Source organism: Alligator mississippiensis, chromosome 10 (genome assembly GCF_030867095.1).
Source record: "Alligator mississippiensis isolate rAllMis1 chromosome 10, rAllMis1, whole genome shotgun sequence".
NCBI classification, from domain to species: domain Eukaryota; kingdom Metazoa; phylum Chordata; order Crocodylia; family Alligatoridae; genus Alligator; species Alligator mississippiensis.
Genome location: NC_081833.1, coordinates 11,325,638 through 11,340,038, shown reverse-complemented (window position 1 = coordinate 11,340,038; position 14,401 = coordinate 11,325,638). Strand labels below are relative to the sequence as shown.

General features: G+C 42.5%; 1 protein-coding gene across 2 annotated transcripts in view; it reads left to right on the top strand.

The window, feature by feature from the left end:
- Positions 1-14,401, top strand: part of GALNT9 (polypeptide N-acetylgalactosaminyltransferase 9) — a 262,959-nt gene that overhangs the window by 243,502 nt on the left and 5,056 nt on the right. For both annotated transcript variants that reach the window (XM_059713445.1, XM_014598425.3), the window contains exon 9: positions 1,765-1,860. In XM_059713445.1, the coding sequence (XP_059569428.1) occupies positions 1,765-1,860 (96 nt within the window). The remainder of the gene's footprint in view (positions 1-1,764; positions 1,861-14,401) is intronic.

The window sequence follows — 14,401 nt, the reverse complement described above, 5'->3', positions numbered from 1 at the left end:
GCTGATATAAGGGAAGCTTGAGGATGTAAGCCTTTTATGTATTCAAATGTATAGTGATAAAGAGCCATGGCCAAACATTTAACTGGTAAAAACTGGCATATCTCCAGTGGAGTCTCATGACTTAAATTGAAATACACTGTAGCTAAGTAGATGTATTCTCTTAAATGACAAGGCCTGTTATTAAATATCTTCCCTTCTGATTATTTCCTAGAAGAAAATGTGGTTACTATAGTCTCTGGATTTTAGTGAGTTTAAGGAAAATAAATGTATTGAGTAGACATAAAACAGATGGAAACAGTGGTAAAAATATATTTCATACTGACTCAATTCACAAATGTTAAGGCTCTGTCATAAAGCTGTCTTCATCTTCTTTAGCCTTTATAGTACCTTAGTCATAAAATAACCATACTGAAGCTTAACTGTTGGTGTACCTTAATTCCCTATCAAACTGCCTGTTGTGCTTACACAGTACGTAGAGTGGAGGATTATTTTTAGGATTGCTGATAGTTTGTGTATGATGTTTCATTATACCTCTTGAGTAATTACAAAGTCACATATATTACGTGGGGTGCATAAACATTTGCACATTCTCAAAAGCAAATCCAATGGTTTCAAAATGTTCAGTTAAAGAATGCAAGTTTTGTCTCCCTGTATTCCGTGCTCTCTGTTCCAAGACGTGATAAGAAAGCCTACTTGCGTGGTATTTCTAACCTGATTAGGATGAAAAAAACACCTGAAGTCTCTCAAGACTTCCAACACAGTTTGGGAGATTTAAAAATTCAAATGTTCTGGAGAAGCATCTGAGCTTCTGGCATGTCATGTACCTGAGCTATCCTTTTTCTGATACCCGTCATCTTATTTAATATCATTGTTTTTCAAAAGGACAATACACCAAACACAAAACACGGTATCTGTGATACACTTGAAAGGTTCTCAACTCAAATGAGCTCCTTTATATATAGACTTCTGCTTTCTATGCATGCTACACTGAAAAATAACACACCAGAAAACTCCCTGGCTGCATCTACATGTGCAGAGTGGACTAATTAGATCTACTGTAAAGTGTCAGTGTCTACACGTGCGCTGGTATTAGGGCTCAGTATACTAATTAACTCTGCCGTAAGATAGTACTGTCAGGGACCTGTCCTGATCTCCATGTGGCTGAGAGAGCTGTCCTGGCTGCTGGGCAGCTGCCTCCAAGCCACAAGGACCTGTGCACATCAGCACATTAGTTTAATGCACTGATTTCTAGTACCTATAGCTACAGGTACTAGAAAACAGCGCATTAGACTAATCTGCTTCACAATAATTGCTGCATACACATAGAGAGTGATGCTTTACTGCACATTAGACTAATCTAATGCACAGTAAAGCATCTATTTTAGAGGCACCCTATTCGGGGCAAAATTTGCCCTACGGTTTTCAAAGTGAATTTGAGTTGTTTCTGCTTTTTTGCACAATTATTTTGCAAAAATAAAAAAATGACCCAAGTTAATAATCCTGTAAGATTACAGAACATTCAAATAATACAGCTGTGGCTTTTCACATGGGGAATTCACTGTCAAAGGCTTTAAGAGGTGTCCAAAGGAAGGAGTAATGGAGTGTCAGAGTTGGCAAATGAGAATGTTTTTCTATCTTGAAGCAGTGTTCAATGTCTTGGCGCAGTATTTGCTTTAGTAATTCTAATGTGACAAAGCTTCAAACAAGCAGGTTTGCTTTCTGTGAAGGGGTGACTAAAGCGATGGGTCTCTACTTTGATTGTAGGTTCGTAACAGCAAAGCTAGCGGCTACTGCTTAGACCAAGGAGCAGAAGATGATGACAAAGCAATCCTCTATCCGTGCCATGGAATGTCCTCCCAGGTAAATTAACTAAAATGTATTTAACCCTCAACAGTTAGAAAGCTTTGAGACCTACACAAAGAAACCTTCAGAGGAAACAAAAGTATGATGTAATTTCTATGGGGAAAATTTAGGAATTTTGGCCCTGCTTGCTCATTTTTTCAGTGGTACATGAAACTTGCTTCTAGTCAACTAAAATAGGTTGAACAAATGACTTATTTAAACTGGTGCAGACTCCTGTGTGTAAACTTGTATTAGTTTGAAACTGGCTCATTTTGGTTTAGCTTGCATTTAGTTCAAAAATGTCCACCCTGTATTTTGTACTGCTTCAATAGAGGCCAGATCCACACACACATTTGCAATGCCTTAGTTAAACCAGTTTAGTTCCATTGATTAAAAGCCTTGTGTAAACGCTCTCATTTGGCTATGAGTGTCTTATTTCAATTTAGTTTAATCCTGATGCTAATTGTAAATCAAAAATAAGAACATCTCCTATTTCAATTTAGCTTAATCCTGATGCTAATTGTAAATCAAAAATAAGAACATCTCCTATTTCAATTTAGCTTAACCCTGATGCTAATTGTAAATCGAAAATAAGAACATCGCATATCTATTCACACTCTTGTGCATATAAGTAGTGCCCCTGAACTCCATTAGATCCCTCTCCATGAGATTGCTCAGTGAAGTCAATGGAAGTCTTTCAACTTTGTGTGGTTAAATTAAGCATGCTCGTGCTTGCAGAATTGTCTCGTTGGTTTGATTAGCAGTGTAGAAAAATAAGTGCAACACTCACAAGAAATGTCAGTGGATGGTTCGAATGGAATACTTTCCTGGAAAAGAGGCAGTCAGACTGCATGGCACATCTTGTACCTGACTATGATTTTGTAGTCAAAACATTCCATCTATTCATATGCCAATAAGTTTCACAAAAACCAAGCTTTAGGCAAAAAAAAGTCTTTTCATCACTGAAGACTATTTTTCACTTCATAAACTTCCTTCCTTCTGTTTCCAAAGCTCAATTAAATTAAACCATAAAATAAAATAAGATAAAGTAAAAAATAAAATAATAAAAAAGACCTCCTGATGCAAGCAAACTGCAAGTAAAAGTTAGGGACCTGATCCAATCCCACTTGAAATGATTGGAAGGACTTCCATTGATTTCTGTGGCCATGTCCAGATGAGCATGGGTGTGGAGCACTTGGAGTGGCACAGATTGCCTCAGCACATGCCCCTGCACATACACTTCATTTTGGGACAAACTGTCTAGCAATGGACAAACTGCCCTGTCCCAGCTCCTCTGGGCCCTTCAGCCAGGGAGAGCTGGAAGCTGGGGCCAACACCTGTGCTGGCCTCAGGAGTCTTACCTGGTGGCACGCTGGGGCAGCAGTGGCACAACTCAGGCAGTGCAGAGGCCTGGCCAGCAGCCAGAGCATTGCTCTGAACAGCCCGGCCTCTGTTTGTGCCAGCCCACACTTATTTTACATGCTTTGTGCCACTTTTGTTTCCAGGGTTTTTTAGATACCAGGAAATCCCAGTAGCAAATTTTGCCACCACGCTGCAAATTTGTATCGCCACACACATTTTAATGTTCCCCGTATAAGGTTTGTGGCTCAACAAACCACATGCCCCTGGTTCATCTGGACATGGCCTCTGGGCACTGAGTTGGACCCTGTGGGAATTTTGCTGCAAGCTGGGTCTCAGGCTTCCAGGACAGTGGTTCTCAACAGGGCTGCTGTAGCACCCTGAGGTGCCGTGAGACTCTTTGGAGGGTGCCACGGCACACAAGGAGATGAGCACTTGCTCTTCTCTTCCTGGCTCCTGTGCAAGAAGGTAAGCACAAGCTCATCTCTGCATGGCTCCAGTGAAAGGAGGTAAGCACACACTTGTCCCTGCCTGCCCCTGTGTGAGGAGTTTAGTGCTCACTTCTTCTGCACTCCCTGCACCCTGTGTGAGGAGCTAAGCACAGGCTGGTCTGCCCAGGTCCAGTGCAAGGAGGTAAACTTGTGGCCATCCGTGTCCCATTGCTGTGTGAGGAGCTAAGTGCACACTCTCCCCATGCCCTCCATGCCCCTGTCCCAGGGGTTAAGTGCTACAATAAAATAAGTTGTTATTGAAATGGAGTCCCATTCAGTTCACAAGAGTTATGGAAGGGGGCTGAGCCTAAAAAGGCTGAGAACCACTCTTCTAGGATATGCCTCTAACTTTGTCAATTAGCTACTCCCTGGTCACCTACCTGGCCCTCTGTAGGTCTCTAGTGTCCTAAGAGTATGCGTCCAGACACTTAGGCTACCTATAGGTACGCTGGTTCACATTCTGATTAGAACATGTCCAAGCAAGCTGTGATTAATCAAGTCTGCTCCACATTCAAATCTAATTAGAACGTCCCAGCATCACTTCACGGTCATGTGTTTTAAACCTCCCTCCCGCTGCATTGTAAAATGCTTGATGGGAGGCTTTAACTAAAGCTCGTCAAATGAGCTTTAGTTAAAGCATCCCTGTGGCTGGGGGCTTAATACACATGACGGCAAGCCATTTTAATTAGAGCAGCTGTCAGGGAAATGTCCCAATTAAAACAGACTCCCCCCTCCCCCCTTGAGCATGTGTATAGGAACCCTTAGTTCCTCCACACCTGTATAATATCAGTACATGCCAGGTTGTGTGTTTGTGAATGTTTCCTTCAAAAGGACACAGTGTGGGGTTATCTGAGTGGGCTGCACAGGTTATTTTGTGAATGCTGGTGATGCTGTTGTCATTTGTATTGCTCAGTTGCACTTATGATAATGCTTAGAGGCCCTGTTTAGGACTCCATTGTGCCATTTGGTGCATGGACCAAGAATGAGATCCAGCGTCTGCCCGGAGAGCTCAAAACCCAGATGGACACGGTATACCTCATGTGGCGGGAAAGGAAATCTTATTAATCTCAATGTACCGATGAGGATCTAAGACAGTTTTAGGGCCCAGGAGTATGTAGGCATATCATGAAGAAGAACAGGGCCTAGTGGCATTGTCAAAGTTTCCTGAGCAAGTCAGATACCTAATTGTTAATTGATTTCAATCCATAGGACAAGTTAGCTAAGGAGTCATGAGACCCTGACCTTGATGATTTCAAGAAACCTTCTGAAATGTATTTTTAAAAGAATTACTAGACTGGGATGGAATTTACACTATCCTCTGGTTGTGCGGCACTTCTCTCAAATAGGAGAATGGGATACTAGGCACGACCTGCTGTAATTATGCCACAAAAACATCTCTGCATTCCAGACAAAAATGTCTGGCTTCACTATGACAACTTCACTGAACAAAATCCAGCCACTTTGTGCATATTGCCTTAATCAAAGAACCATGTAGCTTAGCAGCTGAATATGTGTGCTGAAGATGCCAATTAAAATGAAAGGCCAAAATATGCTAATTTGCCCTTGTAATTTGGGGACCCACTGCATAGTACCAAATTAAGCAAATTAAGGTTTGATTCTTCAGCTGTTATTTGTGTTCGTTATTCCTTCCTCACCAGAATTGTCACGTTCACTTAAATAATCGTTGGATTGGACCCATATGGCCCTAAAGCGCATACATCAATTTTTTATGAGTAGGTATAGCATTAAGTACATGTTTAAAGATGATTTCAATGGGATTTAAGCAGAGTAGTTAAGTTAAGCTTATGCTTAAGCCCTTTCCTAAGGAAGTTTGCTTTCCTAGATCAGTTCCTGTACAAATATCTTGAGGGATGAAATCGCTTAATTCTGTGCGTATACTGATATTACTTATTTTTAATGAAAGTCAGATATTATTTAAATACTGAACTCTGGCTTTTTTTTTTCCTGAAATGTCATTTTAGTTTCATTTAAGTGTCATCTAAATCAGAACTGCATTAATGAACATTCATTCATGCATTCATGCATAAATAAATTCTGACCTTATCACGGACTTAAACAATTAACTGAAGTTCAGCCATACACATTACTCACTTGGAATCCTCCCTTGCAGATAACCATGGAGGCATAACAAGATTTGCAAAATATAAATATTGCCCATTGTGGTTAATTGCAAGCTGGTGATGGGTCACACCTTATTAGAGAAAAATGAATAGATATTCAGCTCCTACTGCCAAAACGTCCACCCTTGCTAGGTTCATTATGGGACACTTGACTGACACCTTCACAGTAAATTTAGAGGAGTAGCCTTTGATTAAGATAACAAAATAGAGTTGCTTAATTAGATGCAAATGAGCTTTCCAGGAAGAGTCCAGTTGAGTTAGAGGCTGTCAAGGCGCATATAGAGAGCGCACTCTCTAGCATCATATCTCTGTTGGCCAGAGGGTCACAGGGTAAAGTCCCTAGAGAAGGGTCTTTCGCAATTTCTAATGTTGCACCTCAGTGCCTGTAGTGATGAGAATAATGAAGGCAGTGGCAGTGGTTCTGACTGTAATTTATTTTGTAGGTTGAACCCCTGGTATTGCATCCTGACTCTCATTTTATAGAGAAGTGATTCTCAACCTTTTTGTACCAGGACCCATTTGTAAACATCAATGGCCAGTCCCAACCCAGTGCCCCTCACTCCTGACCCGCTGCCTCCTGCCTTCAGGCCCCCAGTGTGTGGGGCAGGGATGGAGCAGTGGTGGGGAGCACCCAAGCAGCTCCAAAAAGCCCCTTGAAGGCTGAATCTCTACCAGCCTGCAAGGAAAAAGCCACAGTTTCTTGCATTGTTCTCCTTTAAAGGAGAATCCATTTTTAAAGTTTGTTTGCAACCTTTTCTATATTCTTGCGACCCACTTCTGGGTCATGACCCACAGGTTAAGAAACACTGTTGTGTGATGTGTGCTCTGTAACAAAGAAAAGGGGACAAAGCAGGTGAATGCGCAGCTGTTCTTGTGGCTGGGAAAGTAGTCAGGGCTAAGTAATAGCTTTGAAAAGCAGGGTTGTTCCTTCTACTTTTGTCAGCTAATTACCAAGCTACCTGCATCTTGTAATCTGCTAGGTTCAGATTATACCCAGTAGCGACATATTTCTCCAAGGGGTTTCAAGCAAGCTTGTAGCTCGCTCGTGAGATGTAGGAACAGACCATGCTCCTTTTTCAGTGACCACAGGGCATGGGTCAATAAATTATGTGAATCGTCTTCTGAATATTGGAAATCCTTTCCGCTGCCTTGGAACATCTACTATGTACACAAAGTGTACTGCGTACCAGCCCCTGCTTTTCCACAAGATTTGGTGTCTTCCAAGATAGTACTAATGATACTTTTCTTGGGCATGCGCCTGGGCATCCCAGAATTCTTGACCTGACAGAGACAACCAGTCAGAGAGCTATTGGGTCCTAAAAAAATGGTAGCAGACCAACAGTGAGAGAGGAAGCACCCTATGTGGAAGAGTCCTAAGGGAGAAAGGGTTATCATATCTATCAGGGAAAACTGATAGATGGATCTGAGTATTTTGGAACCTAAATGGCCCTGATGTTTTGTCTCCATCTAACTTCTTATTGACAGACAAAATTGCCTCCAGGAGAGTTGTGTCAAGTTGAGCTGGTTTAGCATCTCAACCACAGAGGTAAAAGCAGGGGCAGCTGCACAATTTGAGAAGTGATGTCATCTGCTCAGCTAGGCCTGTGGTGGTGATGTCAGCTCTGGCACTAACTCTCCCTTAATTAAACAATGGACTCTCTCCATTTGAATTTCTTCATATGTAAAATGGGAAGGATACCATCACCTTGTCTGCCTCATGAATATTCCATCTGCCTAGTAGTATTTGCTAGGCCTGCGCGAACCTTCGGTCCCTGATTCAATTCGGCGGAGATTTGTCCCGATTTGGTAGCCGAATCTCCGAATCTGAATTGAATCAGGAGACTGTTTAATCTCTCTGAATCAAATTGGAACCCTCCAAATTGTTTCGGAGAGATATGGAAAGATTTGGCGATTCGAATATAAGACACAGCTTTAAATGTTTTTTCTACATGCCTCTAGGTAGCAAGCAGCTCATAAATGCTGAGATGCTGGGGCACATGGAGTGTCCCACAGGAGTGTTGGGGGGGTCCCCAGCACACTTGACAGCTGACCGAGAAGTGGGCCAGAAGCACTTCTTCTGGAGAGCACGTTGCCCCCCCCACCCCCCTGCCCCATGCCCCCCCGGCTTGGTGACTGGTGCCTCCTGGATCAGGGCGGGGGGGGGGCACCCAGGGTCCTCCTGCAGCTGATTGCTGAGTTGGGGAGGGGTACGGGGTGAGGGGGGCCCAACACGCTTGGCAGCAGACCTGGAAGTGGACCAGAAGTACTTCCAGTCCACTTCCAGCTTTGCTGCCAAGCATGCAGGGGGCCCCCTGTGCTCCTATGGGATGCTCCATCCACCCCAGCATTGCAGCATTCATGAACCATGCCTAGTACCTCGAAGTATGTAGAAAAAACATTTAAAGCTGTGTCTATAGCCAAATTGCTGATTCTCTGAATCAGCATCGAATCTTCAGATTTGGATTCAGCCAAATCGAATCAGGGACAATGATCCGAATCAACTAATTGAATCACTATCCCTGATACAGGCCGAATCCAAATCCAAATCGAATACAGCCTGTTTCACACACCCCTAACATTTGCAAAGCACTGGGACTCACCAGTGTACGTACAAAACCCATCACCAGTGATCAGGGCATTCACCTGGATACTCCAGGTGATGGTTCAGGATCCACCAGGTTTCTAGTTCCTCATCTCAGATAGAGAAGAGACTTAAATTTGAGTCTCTTGCATCTCAGGTGAGTGGCCTAAACATGATGCTATTGGTTATTAGCCAAGCCAAAAATTAGCCCCACATGCTCCATGATTGTCACTCCTATTTCCTTCCCCTGCCTCATCAGTTGCTCTGCTTTCTGCTTCCTGCCCTATCTGCCACCATGCTGCCTGTCCCCTTCCCAGTCTGCCAAGTGCCCCACAGAGGTCACCTGTGCCACAGGTTGGCCACTCCTGGAGTAGGTGATCTCTCTTTCTCTCCTGAGCACCATCAGTTTTACCCTAGACCTGAGAAATCTTTTTGGTGAAAGTTTAGGGAAGGTGATATGTTTCCATCAAGTCCCAAACCTTTCTAACAAACTCAATCGTAAACCTTTCAAAATTGCCATCAGCTGTCCACAGGGTCCAGAAATGGCAATAGGACCTGCTTTTAGGGCAACTGCAAGATCTGGGGACATGCATAGATTCCCTTTCCAGTACCATGTACACTTCTATAAAACAATTCAAGTTGAAACTGGGATTACCACTCCCTGCTCCCCCAAATCCCTACTCTTGCCCTATGCATGGTGCCCAGAGCACAGGCAGGAGCTAGCTGAGTTTTGTGCAGCACTAGGACAAGAACTAGTCCTGCGCCCTGCCTAAAATTTGTGACTTCTGGTTCTGCACAAAGAATCAGGCTTGGAGGCATTTGCTCTCTAAGCATCCTGCAGATCAATAGCACTTCAGTTAGCTAATACCTGTTCTAATCCTGATTTGGCAGAAATGCTGTGGTTAAGTGCAAAGTTACAGCCGCACCAGTAGGCACAGGGGATAAGAGAGTCACTTCTCCAAAAAGTGTGCAATCAAAGTAGATGAGACAGAGACAGGATAGGAGGGGAAACAGAAGCACAGAGAGTTTGAGCAGTCCACCCAGCATTCATTAAGTCAGTGGCAGAGCCAGAAACAGATCTCAGGTCTCTGGACCCCCAAGACTAATGCCTATTCATTAAATCAGTGGGTTTAAAACTGTGTTCCATGGAGTCCTGGGGTTTCTCCATAGGTCATCAGAGGCTCTACAAATTAGGAGTAATGGTGGAGTGGGCTGGGAGGCAGTGCCCTGCCATTACAGGGCTGAGTTGCCTGGCTCTGTATCAGCTCACACAGCCCATGGAGCCCAGGGTAGCAGTTCCATGGCAGAAGACATGATATGAAAGGTTTCCATGACTTTAGGAAACTTGAAAACCATTGCTGCAGACCACACGGCCTTCTCTTATGTAGCCTCAAGGAACCACCCATTAAAAGCAAAGTCTCCCAATGCAGGAGAGTGACACTTAAGAGGAGCATTTGGGTAAAGTGGAAGAATTAATCTGCAGTATTATCCAATACCATTTTCCATTTCCATTTTTTTTTTTTTGTAGTAGTAGTTTATGTTCTGCGAGAACTGCCGGGCTGTATGGAGAGGTGCCGTTTTATCTAAGCTGAACATTTTGCAGATAAGGATGGGTTGGAGTGACTTGTATGCAGCCAAGTTAATTAATGATTACACAGCTGGAAAACTTATATCATTTCACTACAATTTACAAAATTAATTCAGTGTGAGGACCACAGCTGCACAAACCCTAATCAAGGATATTCAAGCGGATAGCATGAAAGGTGTTGACAGCTAGCATTTTTAATATGTTAAATAAACATTTGAAACCCCCCCTCTTGTAATCAGTCTGGATGTGTGTGGTTTTTTGTAGTGTCTACCTTCCAGTTCTTGACATTGGAAGTCTCATGCCTGTGCATGAGACGGCTGTCTTGTGTTGTGAATTGTGTTGCTGTCACATACCTACCGAGTATGAAGAACACCCCATTTTGGTCCGCTGCTGGTTATCATTGGTGCTTTGTGCCTCTTAATGAAGGCAGCTCAGTATAAATTCAGCCTAAGGTCTGCTTGTTTTTATGATCCCGCCTTCTGGATGCTACTTAAGCATACAATTTACTTTATTTGCTTAAAGTAAAGCACAAGCCAAATCACGGCAGACTATGATTATATTCTCCTTGACTTATGCATTCTGTTGTAAGAACTGTTCTGCTTTTCCTTGCTGTCTCCATGTCATTCGTTCTTTCCATGTTGTACATCCTTGATAGCCTTCACTTTTCTTTGAGCAAAAATCCCGGCTACTCCATCTTTAGGTCTTCATCCTAGACAAAACATTTTGGTCTGTGTTTGTCTTCTCAAGCCTTGGATTTTGTCTCCACATATATATTGGACTAGCTGAGCTAAAATCAATTTTTAAATTGATTTAAGTTAAGCTGGTGTAAATTCCTGTGTGGACACTGTTGAATCCACTTAGGCCTGGTTTATATCGATTTAGCTTCAGTCAGAAAGGAATTGATTCAAGCTAAATCAATAGAAATCAAGTTTAAATCGAGTTACAAGTGTTCAGTCAGTATTTTATACTGGCTTAACTAAATCGGGTTCAAAATACACCCTTAATTAAACTTACGTTGGGTGTGGGTGCATGATGAGCTTTAAATCTTGGAAGCCCTGATCTCTTGAAAAAAAGCGCCAAACTGTAAATGCATGAGGCGGTAAGTAACTGAACAACATGCAAAGAAAAGTACAAGGTTTTAGAGGTTTTAAGGAACACATAACCATTATAAAAATCTTGAACTGCCAAGTCCTTATCTACAAGTTTGCCATCTTGCGCCACCTACGGTAAGGCTCATCGGTTTTATATTGCTGCATAATGAACCATTATTATAGAACAGCTTCTGAGAAAGAAGATGAGGCTTTCAGTGGATGGTGCACTGTCTCACATGAACATCATTTCAGGCTCTTCTATTTCTGCCTAACTGGTGCTGGCAGCATCTAAGAATGGGTGCAAAACGCGCAGTTTATTAATCATCCCCTTACTAACTATCCAAGAGAGTTCATATAGCCCCGGTGGAAAATATTCACTGTCTCAGTACCCGCCCTGAATGCTGTGATGTGGACCTGATTATACAGCATGTGAAAATGGAAAGGGATTTAATCAGAGAAAAATGGCAGCCCCTGCTATAAAAGCACTGATGAACACCCCACAGCACCCTGTTCAGACTGGTAGTGAGATGAGTCACTGCCAGTGTGGAAATGAGAACTCCCCTGGCATTAAGATCAAGCAGAAAGATGGAAGGGCTCAACATTTGGATTCCTAGAGCTCAGCAGCTATGCAACCAGATGGAAAAAGAGGAGATGAAAGGCTTCTCTTAAACTGTTGCTTGAGGGAAGATATTTAACATTTACTTGATAGCGCTCTGGTATTGTAGAGTTTCACGCAGGACAGCACGTTCGCTTGCTTGGAACTATGGATGGATGAAAAGGTGGTTTCTTAAATTCTCAGTAACTGAACACTGGTTGGTTTCTGTGTATATATTTAAACCGCTATATCTTTATTCATTGGTTTTCTTTATGCTCACGAGTAGCTTGGAAACTTTTTAAGTTGCACCCTCCTCTGTGATTTTCTAGTCTTCAGTGCCGGTTTAGAGCAGAGGTTGTCTGCCTGAAAATGGAACTGAAGAGTCAGAGCAGCAGCAAAGTTAAAAAAAAAATTTAAAAAAAGTTTAATTTTCAAAGCTGCCAGAGAGTGTGACCGTCTCTACAACATTTCCCTGAGCTGTGTGGATATCTTCATGCTTTGTATCACTTAACTGAAAATGAGGTAGGCTGGCTACCAACCTCGAACGAAGAGTTAGCCTTTGCTTATCGGGACAGTGCCGCATGAGTGACACCTTCCAGAGATAGCGCAGTTCCTACTTTTGAATGCGAGATGGGGGGTTTTGATAAATAACCTCTCACATATATCTCCTTCCACTCCAGTTCCTGATTGTAGGTAGGACAAAATCTTCCACACTTGCAAGTACACCAGATAATCTTAGGATTATATTTTGGGGTACGTAATATAACACTCGGCTTCAGTGTCATTTATAGAGATCCTCTGGCTCTTCTCTGATCAAAGGAACAACCTGGACTGCCGTCCATTCTTAGGCCAAGTAAAAAGCTGGAGGTGCCTTTATTCTGGTGTATAGAATGGAAACTTGCATTCCTCTGCATTAATGTCTCTTTGTGGTTGTTTTTATAGATGGAAATGAAGGGGTGGTCTTATTAAATGCCATTGATTTCAATGGATTTGCCACCCCCACCCAGAATTAATCCTGCCCAGGATGTTACAAGCAGTGCTGGGAGAATGTGCAGGTGCCTTTTTTTATTCGGGTTGAGCTGCAGAAGCCAAAGTAGAAGAGCATTTCAGAAAGCTTGAAACCTGTGGATATCATTGTGAATTTAAGAATTGTAGACTATCTGCTGCTGTTTCAGTTCTGCGCTCAGCTTTTCTCAAAATAAGATGAACAGCTTTACTGATGTTTGTTGGATATTTAAAAAAAATCAAATTTCTAAAAGATATTCAAGGAGAAAAGTAGGCATAAACTTGAGTGTGTGGCATTAAAAAAAAAAAAGCATTGTGTGAAATATTAGTATCAGACATTGTGCTGGTGTTCAGGAGCTTCTTTCCTGATTCTCAGTTTCTGTATGATCTTGACATGGTCACTTAATCTCTCAGTGACTAAATTCTACAAATGTAAAATGGGGGGACGGTTTTATTTCCCATCTCCCACTCTGCATCTCTCTTGTCTGATTTGATCACTCTCCCTTCAGGGGTTGTTAATCTGAAGGGTAACCTTCTCTGTTATCCTTCATGTATTGTTTCTTGCATTGTTTCATGAAGCACAATTAGGCCCTCTTTTCAATTTAGTCCTCAAGGTGCTCCTCCAATACAAATGAAGGAATGAGTAGGTCCCACATGGTCAGACAGGTCAATGTCAAGAGGCAGACAAGGTTCTTTGGGTAAATCTGGTACCTTTTATTAGACCAACTCAAATAGTTGGAACAATTCTGATTTGGAAGTTTTCAGGTCCAAATAGCCTTCGTCGGGCTGAGGAAGCATCTGCAGATGGTCTGTGCTCTTTGTGGACGAACAGAGGAAGAGCGCAGACCATCTGCAGACATGTCCTCAACCTGACCCAATAGCTTGCAGAGAAGAATTTTTCCAACAATTTAGTTGGTCTAATAAAAGATATTGGATTTACCCCCCAAAAAACCCTTGTCTGCCTATGTCCTTAGACCAACATGGCTACAACCAATGCCTCTGGAACAAGGTCAATGTCAAGGCATCTCACTACTGATATAGTTACACTGACCTCTGCTGAATGGTCACCAGTGTTAAATTTAGCCCTGTAAAATCTTTTCCATGCCCTGTCTGCCTCAGACTCATTGAAAGAGAAAACATCTTTGATATGCATAATAAAATTCAATGTTTCTTTCAACATTGTAGGCAAACAAAGAAATGAAAAGTATGGCATCCAAGTCTCTCCCACTTAGCAATTAAGTTACAGAGCAGGGATGGAGAGGTTACATTTTGAACCACAGGTTTGCAGTCTGCAAGAAGACCAGCCATAAGAAAGTGAAGGCCAAAGCAGAGTTGAGGTGGTCAGATATTCCTGGCTGTTTATTGACAGACGACATCATTTTAGCTACAGAAATAATAATTATCTCCCACTATATCTGTTCAGGTTCTCAACACATTTCTTTTCCTAAATCACGGCAGCTGACAAAATACAGGAGTTCTCCAAGAATCTGGCCTCCAGGGTCAAGATCCTACATATATGGTTAATAAAGAGTAAGACCACAGGGTGCTGAAGCTCAATCTCCATTCTTGTTGCGCGGTTGATAGTGTACCACCAGGGAAAGACACATGCGGCCATAGTGTGGGTTGTACATGGTCACTCCACAGACAGTATTAAGGCACTTCAATGTAATGTGAAAGTACTGTTCAGACACCTGGTTCTTATAATGCT